Raw genomic sequence first — 21,184 nt, forward strand, 5'->3', positions numbered from 1 at the left:
CCCGTTCCCCATACATCCCTGCATCTCTCTCTTTACCCTCACGGAGACGAGGGTGAGCGCAATGCGTGAGATGAGAGATGCGGACCCCCATGCGCTCACAACGATGCTGCTTTAACAGTATTACAATGCAGTACGGTGGGGTCAGAGCACTGTGTGGGTCTTTAGCTTCCTTTCCTTTCCGTCCCGTCTCTTCCCTGTCATTCCATCCATCAACCTCACCTACACGACCCAACATCATCTCTTCCACTCCAAGTATTTGCCAGGGACACTCTCATCACGCTTGTGGTGGAATGCACTAGACTTATCCGCCAATATGACGTAGAGATGGGAAGCAAGACATCCTCCAGCACAATGCCACGAGAGTGTGGCGAGGCAGCGAATGGAACCAAGCTGGCGGCAGCCTCTTGAAGCGGCGGAACGAGCAGTACAGAGTACTTGCGACATGGTTCGAATTTAGCGCCCAGCTCTTTACGAAGGACTATTCCGGGCTCTATTCGCAATCCTCTTCAGCGCAACGGACCCCTTTTCAATCTTTTTGAAATCCGCCCGGTGACTCACGGCAGCCGGGCCGAGCACCTCCAACAACCGCACACTCGGCATCCCAAGCTGGCCCTGGGGCGTCCCGGGCCGCCGGTCGTATCTGCCGTTCCTCATCGTCACGTTCTCGTCCGTGTACTTCCTCAGCTCCTTCGGGATCCCGTCGTCTCGCGTCTGGTGCTCCAGCACCTTGATTAGGTCCACAAACACAGCCCGCGGCGGCACTTTGATGCCGAACTCGTGCATCACGCGCGTCGTGTCGCGCAAGTCGTAGCTCGCGATGCACACCGTGACGTACGCCGCGGCCAGCTCGTCAAACGTCTGCTGCGCCTTTGAATGCGCGTCTTCAGTGTACATATCGACCCTCTCGAGCGAGTTGATCGTCGAGTGGAAGGGCTTCGGTTGGAATCGCTTGTCCACCTTGGACCGCTCGAGCACGCGGATGAGCTTTTGGGATACTTGTCTGGTAGTCTGCCGTGGTTTCCGGGATGCGCCCGACACGGGCTTCTCGATTGGCGTCAAGACATCTATTGCGATAGCTTTTGAGTGTTTCATGTCGTAGGATCGAAAGTAGTCCGATGGCTCGCAGGTCACAACGGCGACCTGCTGGCTCTCCCAGCAGTCTGCGAGTTTGGTGTTTTCGTCGGCGCAGTCCTCGAACCTGCGCAGTTCGGCCTCGGTGAGAAGGCGCGGTGATGGGTGTGCCATGGGTATAAACAGCTTCGATGCTGCACGGGCTGACGTAGTAAAGTCTAATTTGTGGATAACACAAAGTTGGAATATATTAAAAACCAACTCAGATTGTAATAAGAATAGAATCAACAAGTATGGTTGTTGTTCAAGAGAAGTGTTTACGCTGCGGATGCGGATCGCATCAAATAGCACCTTGAATGCTGCAAGCCGCGTCTTGCGATTGGCGGGCTGCCTCTGCCCGCCGAGTCACACCGAGACTTGGTACGCGAAGGCAGTGCGACGCAGGAACATGCCATTCCTCACTGACCCAGCGAGCATTACGAACGTGCGACGGGATCGGGTTTTGGAACCCTTAACTGTCCAACGTCTTCTATATTAAAGTCGTAGTATTCAGCTCACCGTCTGACACACACCCCCTGGTGGCCCTGTAGGGCGAAGCAGACCCGCAGGGATGCACCGCCATGCCACTGACTCGGGCTACTTGGCGCAGCGCAGCGGCTCCTCTTCCTCAATGGCAAGAGGTGCCAGAAGCCTTGGTAGCAAACAAAGACGATACCTCGGCTACTTTGAGTCTCTTAATTCAGGAACGTCGGACTCTGGCTTTCACTTTATGATCAAGTGCCTGCTACGAGAGAAGACTGTTCATCGGCTGAACTTGTTTCCAAGGGCACAGGCGACTCTGGCTGAAGCACTGTTGCTTTATATAACTGTGGCTACGCCTCCACAATCAATCTAGGGACCAATCCCCGGGTGTAACGAGTAGTGTGTGCGTGTACGCCTAGATTAGAGTTTGCAGATATGTAAATCGTTATAATGTGTTGCCTCTTTTAGAGGACGATCCTACACTTGTTGATTCAAGAATCATTGTCTCTTCGTCGGATAACCATGCCTTACGTCACGCGCCCCATGTTGATTCGGCATATAACTACCGGGAGGTCAATGGTTCATCCCAACTTAACAAGACCATCCTGAGCTCGACATTCCATCTTCAGCCTCGCGTTAGCAACTTCAGAAACGTCCCTACAGCCGCCACGATCACGTCTCACTTGCCCTACAACATCGAGCCACGATGCGTCCCTTCGGTTTTGTCTCGCTCCTGATAATCTACTCCATGGCTGCTGCCGTGTCCGGCACCTGTGTTACCCGGAACACCCCATGCGTAAGTGCCAAAGCCTTGCGAAGCGGACTTCAACTCGGACTCACAAATCTTGACTAGTCCCCGATTTCTGTCTGTCAAAACTTGAACGGAGGACAAGTTTGTGGCACAACGGAAACAGCTGACCCTGCCACTTGCTCGGCAACTTCAATTGCCGGACAGGACAGCGGGTCCGTTTCCGTGAGTATTCCCCTCGGCTTAAATATCATGTCCGCCATTTCGCTAATCACAATGCAGTGCACTTGTTGCTCCAAGTGATTGTAGCCCGAAAGAGTGGCTGCTCTGGGCTTGAGCTACACATATTATTACATGAAATAGGAGATATTGTAGCAACTACGACTGGCGCGCCTCATTTTGGGTGTCGGTCCTACAGCCGTTCAAAATGCAATCCCATGATTAGATGCCATTCACGAAATGAGCGTGGAAGAAGAGGAAGAAGAAAGTGAAGGTTTTTCGGTTGTCAATTGGATCCCGTACTATACACACAAGTTGGAATATAAGGCGGAGCGAGTTAGAGTGTGGAAAATGACCCAAACATAGAGTCACAATTTGTGTTGTTAATATTGAAACATCTTGCTCTGAAAAACCTTGCCTGTGGTGAAAACTTTGTCCTCTTAAAAGCCTTTACTGAACCAAAAGGAACCCATGAAGGTATGAAACTAGTTTACGTGTGAATTGAATAATCGTCCCTTGGTTAGATTGGGTATTGTGATGGAAATACTACAATCGGCTATGAACCAATCGTTGAAAAGGGGCAGCAGGAATATAAAATCGGGCACAAAGTAAAGTCAAGACTTGACTCACGAAAGATCTCCATGAATAGAGTTCACTTCTGAATATTCATCTACCTGAACTTTTCCCAAAGACTCTCTGAAGACTCAGGATAAGCCTAGCCATTCTGTCCTAGTCTGGTGCTTTAACAGGACTTGATGCGTCAGGGCGGGCGAAATAGCACTCCCATCTCTTATTTGTTGTCAAACCTTTCTTCTCTGACTAGTAGCCGTGTTTGTACTTCTTCAACCTGCAACATTCTGCGGCTCTGGGCGTTGAACATCGTAGGCAACTCGCCTCATATTACCTGACCATAGAGCCGCCTGTGGCAATGTGGTCGCGCTTGGACGCCAGATAAGCGAAGACCAAAGGGATTCTAGTTAAACCAGTAGTTGAGATGTCGCGTTCTTGTTCTTTCACGTCGAGGTTCAAAAACAAACAAGGTTTCGCCCACTTGCCGAATCTTATAAGACCGAGCTGAAAACTATCGTACCCATGTCCCCAGGCCTTCGGCGGTATCGCAAAACCTGAACTCTACGTCTCGGTCTTTCCCCCTTCGGCGACTGATCGACGTCTCATACCAGTCAGGCGCTAAAGATGTGGCAAGAACGGAAGTCCTTGTATGCAATGGGGAGGAAACTCAGTTTCGGCAAAGAGACAAAGAATCAATAAGAAAATCACTGTCGTTTATTCAGTCTCGAACATATTTTCTTCCATCTTCTCGGGGTCGGACCCGGAAACTCCTGACCTCCTTATTACTCCAACACATTTTTCACAGAAACCAAAAACCAGAAATCCAAGATGGTCGTTCACTCGTTTGATTTTTTTTACTCATAAAATGCCCCTCTATGAGGCCTTGCTGCCTTCCCCGGCCTTCTTCTCCTCCTCGCCGTCATCCTCAATATCGACCCCCGCCGCGGCGCCGCTGAGGCCCTCCTCCTGGTTGCCGCCCTCCATCTTCTCCGACTGCGCCAGGAACCAGTCCGCCACCTCCCTCTTGCTGTTAAAGAGCGCCGAGTCGAGCGGGATCTGGTCCTTGTCGTTGGCAATGGCCGGCGACGCGCCGTGCGCTACGAGCAGCTTTACAACCTCGAGGTGGCCGCCCAGGCACGCCCAGTGCAGGCCGGTGTTGCCGAACTCGTTGGCCGCGTCGACGTAGGCCTTCTTCTCGTCGGCGGGACGGGCGTCCAGGGCCGCGATCAGGGCCTTGACAATGTCTGTCTGGGGGTTAGCGAGATGCTTCGCGGAATTCCTGGTGAAAATTCAGAAGAATCGTACCGATGTGGCCGTTGCCCGCGGCCATGTGCAGGCAGGTCGACTTGCCCTCATCCTTGGCGGCGGTGATGACCTCGCCGACAGAGGCGTTTTCGCGCTCCGACAGGGATTTGAGAGTCTCCTGAAGATCGCCGAGTTCGCCGGCTCGCGAGAAGTAAATCAGATCATCGATCTCTTCTCCTGAAAGTTTGGGAGCCATTTTCGGTGATTTTTGTGAGCGCTGTTTGAGGACCTGAATGAGTCTTGAAGTGAAGTAGAAATTTTCGACTGATGTGTGTGGAGGTACAGTGTGTAAAATAGTATCGCGCACCCCACACAGTCCTCCGCCATCAGTTTTGATGAATCGGAGCCATGCGCCAGCCCAAGTGAAATCCTCGATAAACGCCTCAACAAACCGGTTACCAGGAACCAAAAATACCCGGACGGCTCTAAGTATTGAACAAGTGATTCATCATATTTTTGTCAAGCCAACTTGACATGTCACCGGCGTCATCCACGGCTTGAATCTCCGCCTTGACGCCCATAAACAACATCACTTGCAATTCCCGTCTGCATGCAATGTCGTAATCAGCACCGTCTTGATGTATGTCGTTGATCAACCTGGCGGCTGAAATCCTGTCCTTCCTTGTCAAGGAGCTCGAGTATTTAAACAGGCTCGTGGCAGATGGTCTCCGGTTGCCACCTCTCTTCAATTCTTGGGAGCAAAGTAGGTCTGGCTGAGGTGCGAGGTCGCCGCTCTTGATGCCGAGCCATGTCATGCTAGGGACGACAGTGTTTCTTTCGTGCGCGTGTCCACGGGAGCCATGGCTATAACAACGCATGATGGCAATGCCATCATAATCGTAGTCCACAAGGGCCATGATTGGGAGCTCTGGTTTTGCGCTGTGCAGGAGATGAAGAAATTGCTTGGTAACCAAGTCTGGATAGCCTTTGCCCTGAATCGAGTGTTAGAAAAGCTCAACCGATGTCGACTTGCATCCAGCGGTGTTTAGATACCGTGACAAGAATGCCTCTTCCGCATGCAGAGATATCCCAGTATTTTGTCGCGGCCAGTGTACGGAACGTTGCCTTGCAAATCAGTGAAGGCCCTGGGAGTGGAACGACATGTGGTCTTACGTCTTTCTTAATGACTAGCACCCATCGCGCAAGACCGAGGTCAATCTGAGAAATGTCTCTCGCCGGAGGTATGAGGACCCCCTACGAAACCGTCAGTAAGCCTGTTCAACAGATATCGTCCCTCGCGATCGTACGGTTGCACTCGAGGATGTGTTGAGTTCAGACGGCGTCTCTGATGGATCGAGGTCGTAATGAGGCTTGGTGCGGATCAGAAGCGGTCCTGCAACCAGGCCTTTACCCGTAGCGACCTGTTTTATGAGCGAGAGAGCACCATCACCAGCGTGGGGTGACCTACTATGCCAAGATCTTCCCGACCAAGCCCCAGAGTGTAGGCTAGATCATCAACGAGATTGTCGACGACGCTTTGCTGCTTGAAAAGATCTTCATCTTGATAGTATATGCTCCTGCGCTCTCTTGCCTTCAGCAACACGAAGTGCAACCAAACGGCAGGGTGTCGATCACAAACCTCTTGGTGATGGTCCGGCCAGCTGTCAGAGCGCTGAGCGACATTTGCAGAATGCGCATTAAGCGAGCTAGATGGTCAAAATATCAGAAGACCGTAGACGCCAGCAACGTGCATTCACGCACCAAACTTGGTGGCTTCGTGGACTGTTCGGCCAGGAAAGCGAACCACAGATCGAGAGCGGCCAGGGTTGCTGGCAGCTCGACTGGCCGAAGACGGGCGAGACCTGTAAGGAATCGACATCTCTTCGTTCCGATGTAAAGAATCCTGGACCGAAACGAGAATTTCTTCCAGCTTGGTAATGGCGGCTCCTGTGGCATTTTGATGAGGATCATGATCGGGAATGGTCACAACATCGCCTGCTTGGCTTGGATGAGTTGGCTGGCATGTTAGTCGGCCCTGCTGGCGGCCGTTGAGCATCGGAGTTGTAGCATAGTCCATCAAGAAGACGGTGCGACGGATCCGCAACACGTGCAATTCGACGAGAATAGGACACAGATGATATGTCTTGTACGTTGATGGCAGACGTCCTTGGCCCTGGTGAGGTTTCGCGAGCATCAGGAGAAAGCCACTGGCTCGGAAGTTGAAGGTGGGCCAATGGGCTCCGCATCAAAGACCCCACTGACCAATGGACGACTGCCTGGTACTGGTTACTCTGTAGATGAATGGGACTTTCGGGATGGTGCGCTACTGCCCAGTTGCCCATGTGGGATGGGTGGATGGGAAGGAGATGCTGGTGCCCCCCCACCTCGATCACTTCCATGGGTGTCTTATCCGTGCTTTCTTAGGCTTCGAGCACCCGGAGCCCTTGAACTCAATACGGTGCATCGTACCTTTTTTTTTGTGCTGCGAATTGGCATCTGTCAGACGGAAAGCTAATCCTGGGTGGGATTCTGGAGAATGGAGGGGTGATCGACAATCTACCCCAACAGCGCCGCAGGTGACAGCTCACCGAGCAGTGGTTGGGTGACAACTGACGCCAAACGTTAGCACCCTAGCTCAAGGTTCTTTAAGGTTCCTGGATAAATGAGACGATTCCTCTGCCATTCAAAATAATTGGTCGCAAAACGCTTGCATTTCAAACTCGTGTGTTGCTGATCACGAGCTACACCTATCGATCACTCACAAACCAGTGCTAATCGTGTGAGTGCGTGTCATAGTGATATCCGGCGCCGTTCTGCGTGCCGAAGCACTGGGTGATGATGTTTTATATAGCTGTAGCTTATGTCAGGTCAGTCTGAGCATGCTACATCTCGTATGTGTTGAGCTCCGTGTGCGCTGACTGTGCGCTGACTGGGATAACTGCAGATATAACTTGGACTTTTACAATAAAGTCCCTGCAGCATTATGGGGCCCAATCAAGTGCACTGCATCAACCGGTAACAGCAATTCCCAAGGCATAGATGAGTGTGGTTGTCTGTTCAAACACGATGACCTTAGGCATCAATGAGCGGTCTTAGAATACGCTCCGCGCGAGGCGAAGCAAGGCCAGGAGGCAGGAAGAGGAAGGTCGTGCAATGGAACTGTAAGAGGCCAGAAGAGCGACGGAACGAACATAATGGCAACGCTCGCACAATCGACTGCCAGCATTGCACGGTTGGGCCTGATGCACCAGAAAAGTCAACCAGCACAGGCGGCCCTGCCAAGCTGAGGGAATGAGCAATGTTGAGGTCATACGACGAACTGGCGAAGGTAGCGATGTTATATGGCTGGGGGACTTGATATAACGTAACTTACTCTGTACAGTTGACACGGCGCCTGCAACCGCAGTCGCTGGTCGGTCGGGCCCGTATCTCATTGGATCGTAAGACGACCGGGGCCTAGTAGCTCATACCTCTCCACCAAACCCAATTTGAGCAGGGGTGCAATACAAGGATATGGTGGGTTTCTCCCGCACACATGCAGCTTTCCGTCGTGTTTTTTCTGGACACCGCCTCAGAGAGGTACGCAAGGGGACCGCGTCCTGCGGGTTGACTAGGCCGGTCATTTAATAATGCATGAATCCACCGACCGCCCTCCCCTCCCCTTTGGCCTCGACCTCGCCTTCGACATAGTCTCTCGAGAACTCTCGTCCTGCGCCTTCTCCAACCAGAGCCCATAGCGACAATCGTACAGCAAGATGGTTGTCGAGAAAGACCCGTCCCTCGCCTCGAGCAATGGCACCCTTAGGGTCGACTCGGTCCATTCTCGCAAGCGCGTCGCAGAGGCCATTGCCGAACAAGAATGGCCCAAGAAGCCCCGCGTCGACGCAAAGACCGACCGCACAAGATGGCGCATGAAGGACGAGGACGGCCGGCACACGTGGAAGTACCTGGGCGACGATGATGAAGCTGCGAAGAACTGGCCCCAGTCCTACGCTGACAAGTACTACTTGGGTCTTCCCCTGGTCAGCCCACCTCGAGATACACCGCAGCATGTGTTCTTCTTCGTCGCTAACCAACTTCGCTCACGCAGGACCTCCCAATCCTCCCCGAACCCAAAGGCCCTCTCGATGCGTCCCTCAATGGCCTGGAATTCATGGAGAAGCTCCAGCTGCCCTACGGCGACTGGGGATGCGAGTACGGCGGACCCATGTTCCTTCTCCCGAGTGCCGTCATTGCCTGGTATGTCACCAAGACGCCCATCTCGTCGGCCTTCGCGACCGAGATCAAGAACTACCTCTTTGCGCGAGCCCACCCCGAGCTGGGCGGCTGGGGTCTCCACACCGAAGGTCTCAGCACCGTGTTCGGCACGTCCCTCAATTACACGACCCTGCGACTCGTCGGCGTCGACGCGGACGAGCCCGTCATGGTCAAGGCCAGAGCAAGACTACATGAACTCGGAGGTGCCACCCAGGGACCCCACTGGTCCAAGTGGTGGCTCGCCGTCTTGGGCATCTTGGATTGGGACATCGTCAACCCGGTTCCCCCCGAGATCTGGCTGCTGCCCAAATGGGTACCAATTCACCCCGAGCGGTGGTGGGTCCACATCCGCCAAGTCTTCCTGCCCATGTCCTACATCTACTCGAGGCGCTGGAGTTGCGAGGAGACGGACGTGATTCGGTCGCTCAAGAAGGAGCTGTTTCCCGAGGACTGGGCGTCCATCAACTGGAAGGCGCACCGCAACAGCATCGCGCCGGGTGACAACTACCATCCCAAGTCTTGGCTTCTCAACACGGTCAACTGGTGCCTTGTCAACATCTGGAACCCTTACCTGCGGACCAACTATATCAAGGAGAAGGCCGAAGCATGGACCAGCGAGTTGGTGGACATGGAGGACGCCAACACGGACTATCTGGGATTGGCGCCCGTCAATGGCCCCATGAACCACGTCGTCTGCTACATTCGGGACGGTCCCGGAGCCTATACCGTTCGCCGCCATGCCGACAGGATCTTGGACTCGTTGTGGGTCAATGCCGAAGGCATGCTTGGCAACGGGACAAACGGCGTCCAGTGCTGGGACACCGCTTTCATGATCCAGTCCGTCGTGGCGGCTGGCCTTGAGACCGACGACAGATGGCGCCCGATGCTCGAGAAGGCGCTCGGATTCCTCGACAGGCAGCAGATTCGTGAGGACTGTAAGGACATGGAGAAGTGCTACCGCCAGCAGCGCAAGGGCGGTTGGCCGTTCAGCAACCGAGAACAGGGCTACGCTGTGAGTGACTGCATCTCAGAAGCGCTCAAGGCCGTCATCATGCTCCAGAAGACCGAGGGTTATCCCCGACTCCTCGAGGATCAGCGTATCTTTGATGCCGTTGACTCCATTCTGTTGTACCAGAACGAGACGGGAGGTGTGGGTTCCTACGAGAGACGACGTGGCGGCGAGTACATGGAAATGCTCAATGCCGCCGAAGTCTTTGGCCGCATCATGATCGAGTACGACTACCCCGAGTGCACGACTGCCTGCGTCACGGCCCTGTCGCTCTTCCAGAAGCACTGGCCCGACCACCGACAGGACGACATCCGGATCTTCATCAAGCGTGCCGTCAACTGGATCCGGTCTCACCAGAACTTCGATGGTTCGTGGTATGGCAGCTGGGGTATCTGCTTCACGTACGCCGGTATGTTCGCCTTGGAAAGCCTGGCGAGCGTTGGAGACGTCTACGAGACTAGCAAGGTCTCGAGGCGAGGGTGCGAGTTCTTCATCTCCAAGCAAAGAGAGGATGGTGGCTGGTCCGAGAGCTACAAGGTAAACTTTCGCAAAATCTACCCCGGATAGATCTGGCTGACAGCAATATAGGCATGTGAGACGATGGAATACCACGAGCATCCCAGAGGATCCTTGGTCGTACAAACGTCATGGGCTCTCATCGGCCTCATGGAGGCAGAGTACCCCCACATTGAGCCCCTCCGCAAGGGCATTCAGTTCCTCATGGATCGGCAGCAGGCCAACGGCGAGTGGCTGCAGGAGACCATGGAGGGCGTCTTCAACAAGAGCTGCACGATCGCGTACCCCAACTACAAGTTCACCTTCCCCATCAAGGCGCTCGGCATGTTTGCCCGCAAGTATCCCAACGAGAAGATTACCCCCGGCATCAGCGAGAAGGGAGACAAATAAAAATTAGATCGTCTTGCTTCTTAGATTTCGACATGATAAACACAACATAAATAATCTTTAATGAGAAATGACACTTGCAGGATCTTTGGTCACCTTTATCACATTACTCGTGAATGTCACATCGCCGACTTTACCATATTCACTTTACTGCGCCTAATCTGCCTGCCTTGTTTAGATTTCTGTCTATAATAAACCAGAGGACTCACTAGTTGTCTCTTACGGTATCCACATTCGGGTCAACCTTCAAAACTGACTCTTGATGACGTGAATCATTGAGCTGGTCTCTGCGGGACTCTGCCTCTCATCACGGACTTGGTCAATAAGGCGGTGAAGAGACTAGTGCGGGGTGGCTCAAGCTGGGGCGGCAGAAAGTGGAAGCACCAGGCAGTTACCCCACCACAGCTTCCAGAACAGTCTGACCCCTCTGCGCCCCGAAGGCAGCACTAAACCTTCAGCCTGCAGCTGCATCAACCGTTTGCTGTCTACTGTCTTTATTTGCCCATTCTCCCAACTTCAAAATACCACGCAATTCTCGCAACGACATTTCCTTGGGCGAGTACAACCTTCAGACACCATACAACAACACTACTCGAAGCGAACCATTCGCATTTAATCACCACACCCAAGCATTCATCACAGTCCGACTCAATCATGTCCGAATACACGGCCGGCCAGGCGGGCATGGACGCCGTCGAAGCTAAGGACTGGCCCCTTGCCATCGAAAAGCTGTCCGCGGCCCTCAAGTCGACAAAGTCGCCCAAGTGGCTCATCGGTCGCTCCAAGGCCTACATCGGCACCAAGGACTACCGCCGCGCCCTCCGCGACGCCGAGCTCGCCTACGCGGCGGCTGCCGCCCGCGGTAACCGCGCCTTTATCACCGATGCTCAGTACCGCCGCGCCGTTGCGCACTTCCGCCTCGGGGAGCTTGCCAACGCGGACGCCTGCGCGACCTGGGCGCAGCGCCTGTCCGAGGGCAAGACTATGTCCCTGCCGGAGTGGAAGGAGCCCAAGGTCGACAGCCGTGGCTTCGCGACGGCTACCAAGAAGGAGCTGACGGACGAGATGACTGCGGTGCGGGCGACGGAGGATCCGGCCACGAGCAAGTATGGCGCGCTGTGGAACTCGACGTGCGCTCTGCGGTTGCAGATCCTCGTTGGACTGGAGAAGCTCGCCGAGGACGATGAGAAGAGGAAGGTTACGGTAAAGTACGACCCGGGGGTCTCGCTGGACGCGCCCGAAGAGGAGGAGGAAGAGATCACCAAGGAGGAGGTCAAGGCCGCGGCCGCGGCTGCAGTCAAGAAGCCCGAGGTCCAGAAGGATGTGCGCGTCGACTTCTTCCAGAGCAACGCCACCATGTCGGTGTCGGTGTTTGCCAAGAACATCCCCAAGGACGAGTTCAAAGTTGAGTATGACGATCAAGAGGTATGTTCTCCTTCGTGCCGAACTACTATCATATTGGACCGACATACTGACTATGCTTACTCGCAGATCCGCATGACGCACATCCCCGGCCACGAACCCTGGTACCCGATCCCCCTCTGGGGCCAGATTGACCCCGCGGGCTCCAAGCACACAGTCACCGCGAACAAGATTGAGTTCTCCCTCAAGAAGCTCGAGGCAGGAAAATGGCCTACCCTCAAGCGCTCCCCGGACACCGCCCCCGCGGCGCCCAAGACCGCGGCACCCGCTCCGACGCCCGCTGAGCCTTCAGCACCCACAGCCCAGAAGCCCGCTGCCACCACCACCAGCGGCCCCGCCTATCCGACATCATCCAAGTCTGGCCCCAAGAACTGGGACAAGCTCGAGGGTATCGACGATGAGGACGAGCGCGATATCAACGCCTTCTTCAAGACGCTGTACAAGGGCGCCACCCCCGAGCAGCAGCGCGCCATGATGAAGAGCTTCACCGAGAGCAACGGCACCGCCCTCAGCACCGACTGGGACGACGTCAAGAGCCGCAAGGTCGACACCGTGCCCCCTGAGGGCGTCGAGGCTAAGAAGTGGGACTCTTAGACGGGGGCGGCGAGTGACAGCTTAACCCGTAGAACAGTGATTGATTCCAACCAGAGGTTTGTGGGCAGACCTTGACGATAACGGCGTTTTGGCAGTGGTTATGAGGCATCGTCTTTTTTTTATTAACGTACAACAAGAAAGAAAATCAGGGCATCGTGAGAGTCTACTGCTCTCCTTGGGCGTGGCGTGGCGTCGGGTTTATTCAAAATGGGCTTGGTATTTGCCAGTTGACCATCATTATCAATATTCTATTGCGACTGCATCCCACGGCAAATGACATATTTGCTGTGGTGCCGCCATTACGGCAATGTGATCAGCTATGCTCCCATCTAGTGAAATCCTTATTGGAACGTCAGACATCAATCATGTACCCAAGATGGAGGGCGCCGCAGTCGGTGTTTCCCGAGATACTACTGTTTGAATAGCCCCCGGGCCTCGAGAGCGAAGTCTAGTCTCCCTCTCGCGGAATGCCTCGCAGGATGCTCCTGAAATCCTCGTCGGCAACGTAGGTTCCCTTGAGCCAGCGACGGCCGCTCCCCGTGTCGAAGGCGCGGCGGCCGTGCAGCACACGCCGGTTGTCGAACAGCACGCACTCGCCCGGCTGCAGCTTGCACTGGTACACGCTGGCCGGGTCCTCCAGGAGGCCCTGGAACGCGCGCGCGGCGGCGAGCCACTTGGGCCACGCGGCTGCCTGCTCGGCGGTGCGGTGGACGGGGAACGGGGCCTGGAAGGGCGGCGACCACCAGACCTCGCGGAGGTCGGGGTCCTCGGCGTGGCTGATGACGGGGCGCGCCTGGCGGTAGAAGAAGCCGTGCTTGCTGTAGTGGTACGGGACGGGGAACGCGCAGAGCGCGCTGTAGTGGTTGGGGGAGTCGCGCTGGAGCCGGCTGCTGGCGTGGAGGGCGTCGCTGAAGATGGACTCGCCGCCGGAGCACGAGTTCTCGAGGCAGTGCAACAGCTGGATGCGGGGCGGCGAGTCGAGGTAGAGCATATCAGAGTGCAGGCCCAGGTAGGACGAGGTGTAGGCGACGTTCTCGGCGTCGGGCTTGGAGATGACGTTCCACGTGCGGCCGTAGAAGGTCTCCTTGACGGCGCCGAACTTGAGGGCGATGTCGGCGACGGCCGTCTCGGTCTGCGGCACGCCGGTGAGGAACACCAGCCCGATCTGGGACAGCGAGAGGACGGCGTCGCGGAAGGAGGCGTCGCCGGACATGAAGTCCTCGTAGTGCATCTTCAGAAGGCGCGGGGTGAGCGTCTCCTTGGTCCAGCCGAACTTGGACATGTGGTCGGGCGCCCAGTCGTGGCGGGCGAAGAGGACGGGCTTCTCCAGCGTCATGACGCGGAGGGCATCTTGTCCTGTGGCGGGGAAGACCGAGACGTGGTCGGCGGCGGCAGCTCGTGGGATGTCGTTGTCCCAGCGGACCTGGACGGAGCCGTCTGCCAGCTCCTGGACCTCTGCGAACCTGATGTCCCCGGGGATCTCGGAGGTGGCGAAGGCCTTGTTGCCCGAAGTCGGGCTGATGCACTGCGGGCAGGGACAGCGGTCCCGGAGCCAAGCGGCGTCGAAGACGGCTCGCGGCTTCTCCGTGCTCGCGTCGACAATGTGGAGCAGATGGGGGTCCTTTTGCTGAGTTACATAGCGCAGCGGGTGCCGCAGGACGTCCGACGAGTCCTCGACTCCCTGGGCCAGGCCTGTCGTCGAGCTGGACAGGGGGTGCAGTGAGCGACGAAGCTCATCGCCGGATGGCTCCGCAGACTGGGCAATCTCGATTTGACGGACAACATCCGAGTTCTGACGGAGGGCTGCGGCTTCTTGGGGTTTGGAGGACGTGGTGTGGACGCCGGCGAAGGATATGATGGGGGTTCGGCGCCCGGGGAGACGGGAGGAGAGAGACGGTCTTGTGGCCGACTTGAGGATTGCCGTCGCGCGCACCGCGGGGCGGAGTGCTGTTACCAGAGCCATGGTCGAAGCTGAGAAGTAGTTTCACGTCTAGGTCGAGGTTAAGATGGAGGTTAGAGGCCGGGGATCGCTTGCTACGACAAGAAAGGAAACAAGCAGTCGCGGCAGCTGCTGGGAAGCTGCTCTAGGAAAAGAGAAATAGTGAATACGAGGTGATCAGCTCTGCGCCGCCTTCATCATCTCGCATGAACTGAGGGAGGGGAGGTTGTCCTGGGGAGAGGAACGAGTGGACAATGGTCCGATTAAAGAGCGCGGCGGACAAGGGTTTGGTCCAATGTCTGGAGAGCTTCCCTCCCCCGTTGGCCGCGGGACGGGAGCTCCCAGAGTTTAGGGCGGCAGACAGGGCCCGCCACGAGGGGACGAACCTCGGTCGGATGGCATATTCTGGGGAGCGTGGGGCAGCTTGGGCACGGTGGGTTTGTGGTGTGTGTGGTACAGTGTGCGGGGTGCTCTGCCGTCATCGGCCTTTTTTTTTCTCTCTCTTTCTTTTTCACATGCATTTGATGCATTTCTAGGTGTTCTTCCTTCATCCCATCTACGCACACCTTTATATGACTATGTCAGCCAAGCTCTTGTGAGACCCGATTTCATCTAGTCAAGATCTTCGGGGCCGTCAATCTTTCACTGAACGACTCCTCCGGATTGGATCTCACCAGCGAAGCTCCATGATGTCTGTCGGCTCTTTGGATCAAACTCGAGTACGAGCAAGCTCTTGGCAGCAATCTGATTCACATGTCAATGCTGCGACTCAACTCCCGGAGCATACGGCCTCGTGACCTCCTCTGCTCCTCCCCGGTGGCCCAGCCGGACGACGGGAATCTCATGCGGCGTGGCTTAGCCTCCTTCACATGGATGTTGAGAGCCTGGGACTAACAACGACCCATGGGTAACAGCTGCTTTTAGTTGGTTTACTTGTGAATCCCAACGGGCAGTCATTTGACTACATCGGCCCCATCCCCTGTCTGCGTCTACGGCGGCTGTGCTTTACCGCCAACCATCGCTACTGCGGCAATTCTATTGAGACGCAGCGGAACTGAAGCTTCGCACACAGTCAACACCCAGACTTATCAAAGTCAAATCAGCTTTCCAAGCTGATCAGTCGTACATTGCGACCGCAAAAGTCACCAACACACGACACTTCCAGCTAGTCCATTTAGTCTGACTGGGAGTTGGACGCAATACAATCCATCACTACATTATGAATGATTCCAGAGAATGCTGAAAATGACAGTTGAGTATTGAAGCAGACTGGCTCAACATTCAGTCCGCTACGCTAACCTGCCCTCCCGCCTCGCAATTTCGACCTCTTACACGGATGAGCCGTTAATCGCCTTCCAAATCTCATCGCTCAGCGTCTTGTTCGGCGTGAACCACTGCGCCAGCTGCGTCTCCTTCTGCAACAGCAAGTCCGCCACCAGCCGTCCGAACACGACGCTGCCCTCGGCGTTGAGGTGCGTGTTGTCGCTCGGGACGAGGTTGTACGAGTGCGCCTTCTCCTCTCCAATGGCCTGCACGTACTTGCGGCTGTTGAGGTTGAGGTCAATGTACGTCGTCTTGGTCGCCGTCGCCGCCGCGATCGTGCGCTCGCGCTCATTGGCGAGGTTGTTGGTCACCACGCCCGCCGAGCTGAAGCTGCGGCGCGTGAGCGGCGTCACGAGGATTGGCGTCGCCCCGAGCGCCTTGATCTCCTTGGCGAGGTTGCCGAGGTTGGTCTGGTACTGGTCGAGGGTGATGTTCTTTTCGGGCTTTTGGTCGTTGTGGCCGAACTGTAGACGGAGATCCCAAATTAGCCTCCGTGCCCCGAAGAGGAGATGCAGGAAGAGGAAGACAGCAAGGTCGTAGGGATCAACTCACCTGGATCGTCACATAGACGTCAAAGTTGGCCGTGTTGGCCTTGACGGCGCTCTTGACCGTATCCCAGTACCCCAGGCTGACGTAGTCCACCGTCGTCCGTCCGTTGCGGCCGTAGTTTGTGCCAAACGCCGGCTTCTTGAGGAAGCCGAGGAACCCGTTGCCCCAACCGCCACCGCCTGTGGACTGCACCGCCGTCGTCGAGTCGCCGGCGAGGAAGAAAGCAGGCGGCTTCGCGGCGGCCTTGACATCCGCAGGGGCCGCCGTCACAAAGCCCGGCAACAGGGCCGCGGCAAAAAGCAAGGCTTGGGGCTTCATCGTGTTCGGTTCGGGGTTGTCGGGCCTTTCTTGGGTTTGTGATGGTGCTTCGTGAGATCCTGGTGGTAAAGACTGTGAAGCTGAAGCAGGAGAAGAAGAGACGCCTCGTCGCACCGGACCTCCATCCTCATGGGCGGGGTCCATCTCGCGCCCCTTTTATACGGCGGGCAAAGCAGCTGCGAACCAATGTCCTGAGTCCCTTGTAATGCCGGCCAGTCAAGCTCCCCTGGTGCAACCCAGCCAACCCCAGTCCAACCAACCCAGATGCTCCTTCGTCGTGATCCGAAAAGCAATTCCACAAAGTTCCAGCCAGGAAGCGTAGATGAATTACACCGCAGGTTCCGGTAAGCGATGCTGAACCCTGGCAGGTCCGGGATGATACTGGGATTGACAGATCTCCCTCTCTCCACTCCTGGTGGTGAGCTTGATTTCTTCCGTCAATGGGAAAAGGTCAAAGTTTAATACATTACCCCTCCAATCCCCCCCTTCCCACCCTCCACTAGCTCAAACGTGGCTAAGCTTTTCTCGGATGAAATTGCCCAAAGAACGAAGGAAGGTTGTAATGATTCTCCGAAGGGTTCAACGTTTTTTTTTTGGGGCTCGAGCCGGGGGGGATGCATCTACCACGTCATCCGGTGCAGCTCTTGCGCATATTCCGTCCGCCGGCATGGCTAGCTTGCAGCTCCCAACTGCACGTCGGGCGAGCGGACGGCACTAGGTCCAGTCAGATCTCTGGAAGGATTCCCTGAGATCGCGGGGTTCGGGGGGTTAGCTGGCGGGAAACACACAGCCGTTTTGGGCCCGTCTACGTCGCGCTTGTGGCGGCCCCGCAACTCGTCTCGGTCCCTGGAATGAAATTCGCCGTCGCAGTTCGTCCCATTAGGACACGAAGGCAGGCCGGGGCAGCGCCAGGGCATAGCCATGAACTTTGCTTCGGACTGGGCGTGGGAGGCCGAAAATCAAATGCGTCTGGGCCATGGTGCGGCACCACCACCTCGTTCTCCACGTGCAAGGTCATGGAGACCAAGAACTTGACTCATGGAAGTGAGAGTATAGATGAAGTCGCGCGTCGTTACCACTCAAATTAGCTGTAAAGATACATTGCTTCATTATCATCTTACAATTGGGGGTATACTAGTGTACCATTGACTCAATGGCGTGCCGCGAGCCGAAGATGCCGTCCTCCGACTTTTCCGTTTTTACTCATACAATGTAATGTGTCCAGTGCGTCTTGCAGGCATAAACGTTCCCAAATGTTCGTAAACACACAGCCAATCCTGGTCTGGACCGACCTCTGGCCCATCGATTCAAGCATCCTTGCTTGTGTATTTTCGCCTCCCTTCCGAAACCTTTATGTCCCTGCAACGCCGCCCTAAGCTTTGATTGTGGAACCAATCATCTGTTGCGGTTGCTTGACCACCGCTTGACCATCACCTCGCGGATCTTGTACAGCTTGAATACCTCCGCAGGACCCTTCTTCATAGCCTCGTCGAACTGAGGAGGCGGCGGGACGTCGACATAGACCAAGACCAGACTCTTCTGGACGTGCGACAGGACACGCACAACTCCGTGGAGCCAATGCCAAGTCTTGCGCGGCAGCTGCCGATCGCTGTCCTTCCACCATTGGTCGGAATAGGATGGCAGGATGATGGCGCCGAACTCTGCGTGGTCAAACACGGGTCCTCTGGCGTAGAGCATCCAGTCCACGCCGAATTTGATGCCTGCTCGGGGAACCCACCCCAGCGAGCGGAAGTGGTGGTACACGGCGTAGTTCACTAGAAAGCCGTCGTCCGGTTGGAGCTCTTCTGCGGCCCGAGAGGGAAAGTAGGAATACGACCGGAACAGCTTGAAGAGATCCGATGTAGAAATCGGCAACTTAGTGGCGGGGTGGACAACCCGGAGGGCACCCATTCCGAAAGTCAGGAAGAAGGCTTCCTCAGATGTAAGTTGGAGGTGCTCTTTGTTGACGATTTCGATAGACTCTGCCTCGACTTCAGTCAAGGTGTCGAGCGGTTTGCTATCAGACTTTGTCACGTCCTTCGTCTCCGTCTCTAATACGCCAGGTCCAAGCGATGTGCCATTGGCCGGCGGTGTGGCCTTGCCATTGATTCCGTTGAACAGAGCCAGACTGGGACTGGGAGGGTCTGAAAGCTCGTAGGTGGTCGACTCAACCTTAGGCGAAAAGCGAACGCTCTTACGGCGCTTGGCTGACTTCGGCGTCGATGGGATTTCAGTAGAGGCAACCGCCGACTTCGCTATTCCGTTCAACCCATTCAAATGGGCCGCTTTGTCACTGTTGACCAGGTCGTTGATCAGGTGTCCTGTTCCGGCCCGACCTTTACTTTCCGAGTCACTGAAGCAGACACCCTCGTGAATCGTGGAGAGCTTCTGCGGTACAGTCGGTGAGCTTCCAGTAGGAGAAGTATCGACAGTCTCGGGAGCTTCGACCGACATCCCGTTGACAAGCGGTATGTACGCGTTAGGTAAAGATAAAAGTTCCAATGGGCCGACAGGAGACACAGTGCCTACGACCGATGATGCGTGGTAGCCATTGGCGACCGGGTGTTGTGATGCTCCGTTCTCTAACACAGTCTTGGCATCCGCTGATTCCAACTGCCCATTGCCGACGGCCTCAAAGTGGCCGTTCACTACGGCTTTCGCAACCTGGTCGGTCGTGGTGGCCAACCGAATGTGCGAATTCGGCAATCGTAGAATCTCCAGTGGTCCAACGGGCGCAGACAGAGAAGGAGGAATAGTAGCCAGGATAGTGTCGCCAGGTTTAAGAGTAACGTCTCTATCAATAACAACATCCACGCTCTCCGAGACACCTTCGGTATCCTCAACCTTGGCCATGGAGGCGTGGGAGTTGGGGAGAGATAGCAGTTCCGCCGGCCCGACAGGCGCCCAGGTCAATGGCACAGATGTGGGCAGTACGTCACCGGGCCTGAGAACGATCTCTGATTCAACAGTGACCTCCACCTCTCCTCTTGATTGTAAGAAGTCAATGGGCTTGGCGATCTTGGCGGAGCCGATGTGTGCTTGAGAGTGTCGCGTAATGGTTGATGATGTGACGTGAGAGGACACCCCATTGACCGGTCCATCGGCAGTCTTCTTTGCTGCAGGTGCATCGTCTTCAACGGACAGATCAAGGACCTCAGGTTCGGCGACGAGCGTGACTCGGTGTGCGTCTTGAGATATTTCAGGTACATCTGCTTGGATGCCATTGGCCGCAGGCCCGGATTTAGACAGTGGGAAGGTTGGTTCAGGCAAGGATCCCGCGTCTGTGGAGGCTTCTCGGGCAGGAACATGGTTGGATGGGAGCTTCGGTGAAAATTCTTCAGCCTCGGCAGCCAAAGTTGACGGCTTTACTGTATCATCGGTCGCCAGCTGAGTCGCTAGTTGTGCTTCTCGGAGCCGTAACTGTCTGATGGCCTCTTGTTCGGATTTGGCCCTCTCCCATTTCATCTGTCTTCGCTCTTCACGTCTGCTGGCCGTCACCAGCTCGCTGACATGGCCCGGTACTAGTCCGCGCCTAACTCGCTCGCGCTTCAGCCAATTGGGCTCACTCCTACTCAAGTTGCCCTTGCCGTAGAACCCTTGTTCCCACAGCGCGCGCATGGACTTCTCGTCGGTGATATTGACAGATTTGGACTCTGGGGACCAGATACCCTCGTGCACAATGGACGGCTCAGCAGGCGGTGGGAACAAGGTTTGTTTCGTCCATGCAAACAGGACATGGAAAAGAGAAATTGGATTATTCGGATAGAAGCTAGGGAGCGGAAAGGTCCGTATGGGAGCAGGCAACTCGTAGATCTTGTACAACGGTAGGCCTTTCGGCCTTGGTGTCGTCGGAGAGCCCGAGGCGCTCTGCGAAGCAGCAGGCGTCATAGCCTGTGCAGTCGGCGAAGCCGGGTTCTTAGTCTGAGACATTGTGCTAGCAAGTCATGTCTATCTTCGAGCAATGGTTAGCTGGATGTCCGTTGCAGAAAGTTCGCAATTTCAATGAATGATCAAGTGTTTGCATCAGATACCGTTGTAGTCTATATTTGTGGCATCATCGAGGTTCAATGAAGACGCCTCTTCGCACAAATGGGTAATGGTGTCATCATAGTAAACAGACGGAAGAGACAAAGAGCAGGCTCCCGCGAGCACAGTCGAGGATCGCGACAAGAGAAGAGCCTTGCTCAGCGGCTACGGCCATCATGGACGAAGGAAAGAACTGACAGAGAGAGCGCGCAGCAACTTACTTGTTTGGGGAATTTTCCACCCGTCTAGCCGCCAGATCACCCGTCAATTGGGCCATTCAAGCCGAAAAATCACCTCACTTTTTCGAGGTAGCTTGATCCTGTGCGGCAGACGTGTGTGGTTGGGGAAGAAGGAAGATGCTTCGCGCAGAAAATTTCAGCGTAAAAAAAGGAATCCGCCGTATCCATCGCTCGCTTCCGTCAGGTCCCCGCCGTCTGACTCTTTTCAGGGTGCGTCCCGTCCGGAATAA

The 21,184-nt window shown here is 55.6% G+C and overlaps 7 protein-coding genes across 7 annotated transcripts; 2 read left to right on the forward strand and 5 right to left on the reverse strand.

Annotated features, from left to right (window-relative positions):
• Positions 1-468: 468 nt before the first annotated feature.
• Positions 469-1,245, reverse strand: ColSpa_01243 (uncharacterized protein; the record flags this gene model as incomplete). The annotated part of the gene is made up of 1 exon (XM_049267455.1): positions 469-1,245. The coding sequence occupies one exon, from the start codon at positions 1,243-1,245 to the stop codon at positions 469-471; it is 777 nt and encodes a 258-aa protein (XP_049123412.1).
• A 2,758-nt stretch (positions 1,246-4,003) lies between these two features.
• Positions 4,004-4,631, reverse strand: ColSpa_01244 (ankyrin repeat-containing protein; the record flags this gene model as incomplete). The annotated part of the gene is made up of 2 exons (XM_049267456.1): positions 4,004-4,374; positions 4,436-4,631. 2 exons carry the CDS (start codon positions 4,629-4,631, stop codon positions 4,004-4,006), a joined length of 567 nt encoding a protein of 188 aa, XP_049123413.1.
• Positions 4,632-8,130: 3,499 nt separating this feature from the next.
• ColSpa_01245 (lanosterol synthase) lies at positions 8,131-10,547 on the forward strand (the record flags this gene model as incomplete). The annotated part of the gene is made up of 3 exons (XM_049267457.1): positions 8,131-8,397; positions 8,466-10,178; positions 10,230-10,547. The coding sequence occupies 3 exons, from the start codon at positions 8,131-8,133 to the stop codon at positions 10,545-10,547; spliced, it is 2,298 nt and encodes a 765-aa protein (XP_049123414.1).
• A 651-nt stretch (positions 10,548-11,198) lies between these two features.
• ColSpa_01246 (protein SGT1 A) lies at positions 11,199-12,560 on the forward strand (the record flags this gene model as incomplete). Its single annotated transcript, XM_049267458.1, has 2 exons — positions 11,199-11,969; positions 12,036-12,560. The coding sequence occupies 2 exons, from the start codon at positions 11,199-11,201 to the stop codon at positions 12,558-12,560; spliced, it is 1,296 nt and encodes a 431-aa protein (XP_049123415.1).
• Positions 12,561-13,008: 448 nt separating this feature from the next.
• On the reverse strand, positions 13,009-14,523 carry ColSpa_01247 (gamma-butyrobetaine dioxygenase; the record flags this gene model as incomplete). Its single annotated transcript, XM_049267459.1, has 1 exon — positions 13,009-14,523. One exon carries the CDS (start codon positions 14,521-14,523, stop codon positions 13,009-13,011), a length of 1,515 nt encoding a protein of 504 aa, XP_049123416.1.
• A 1,304-nt stretch (positions 14,524-15,827) lies between these two features.
• On the reverse strand, positions 15,828-16,689 carry ColSpa_01248 (rhamnogalacturonan acetylesterase RhgT; the record flags this gene model as incomplete). Its single annotated transcript, XM_049267460.1, has 2 exons — positions 15,828-16,286; positions 16,375-16,689. 2 exons carry the CDS (start codon positions 16,687-16,689, stop codon positions 15,828-15,830), a joined length of 774 nt encoding a protein of 257 aa, XP_049123417.1.
• A 1,395-nt stretch (positions 16,690-18,084) lies between these two features.
• On the reverse strand, positions 18,085-20,619 carry ColSpa_01249 (putative tRNA-splicing endonuclease subunit tsp-4; the record flags this gene model as incomplete). Its single annotated transcript, XM_049267461.1, has 1 exon — positions 18,085-20,619. One exon carries the CDS (start codon positions 20,617-20,619, stop codon positions 18,085-18,087), a length of 2,535 nt encoding a protein of 844 aa, XP_049123418.1.
• Positions 20,620-21,184: the final 565 nt, after the last annotated feature.

Source organism: Colletotrichum spaethianum, assembly GCF_022836535.1.
Source record: "Colletotrichum spaethianum MAFF 239500 DNA, contig02, whole genome shotgun sequence".
Classification (NCBI taxonomy): Eukaryota; Fungi; Ascomycota; class Sordariomycetes; order Glomerellales; family Glomerellaceae; genus Colletotrichum; species Colletotrichum spaethianum.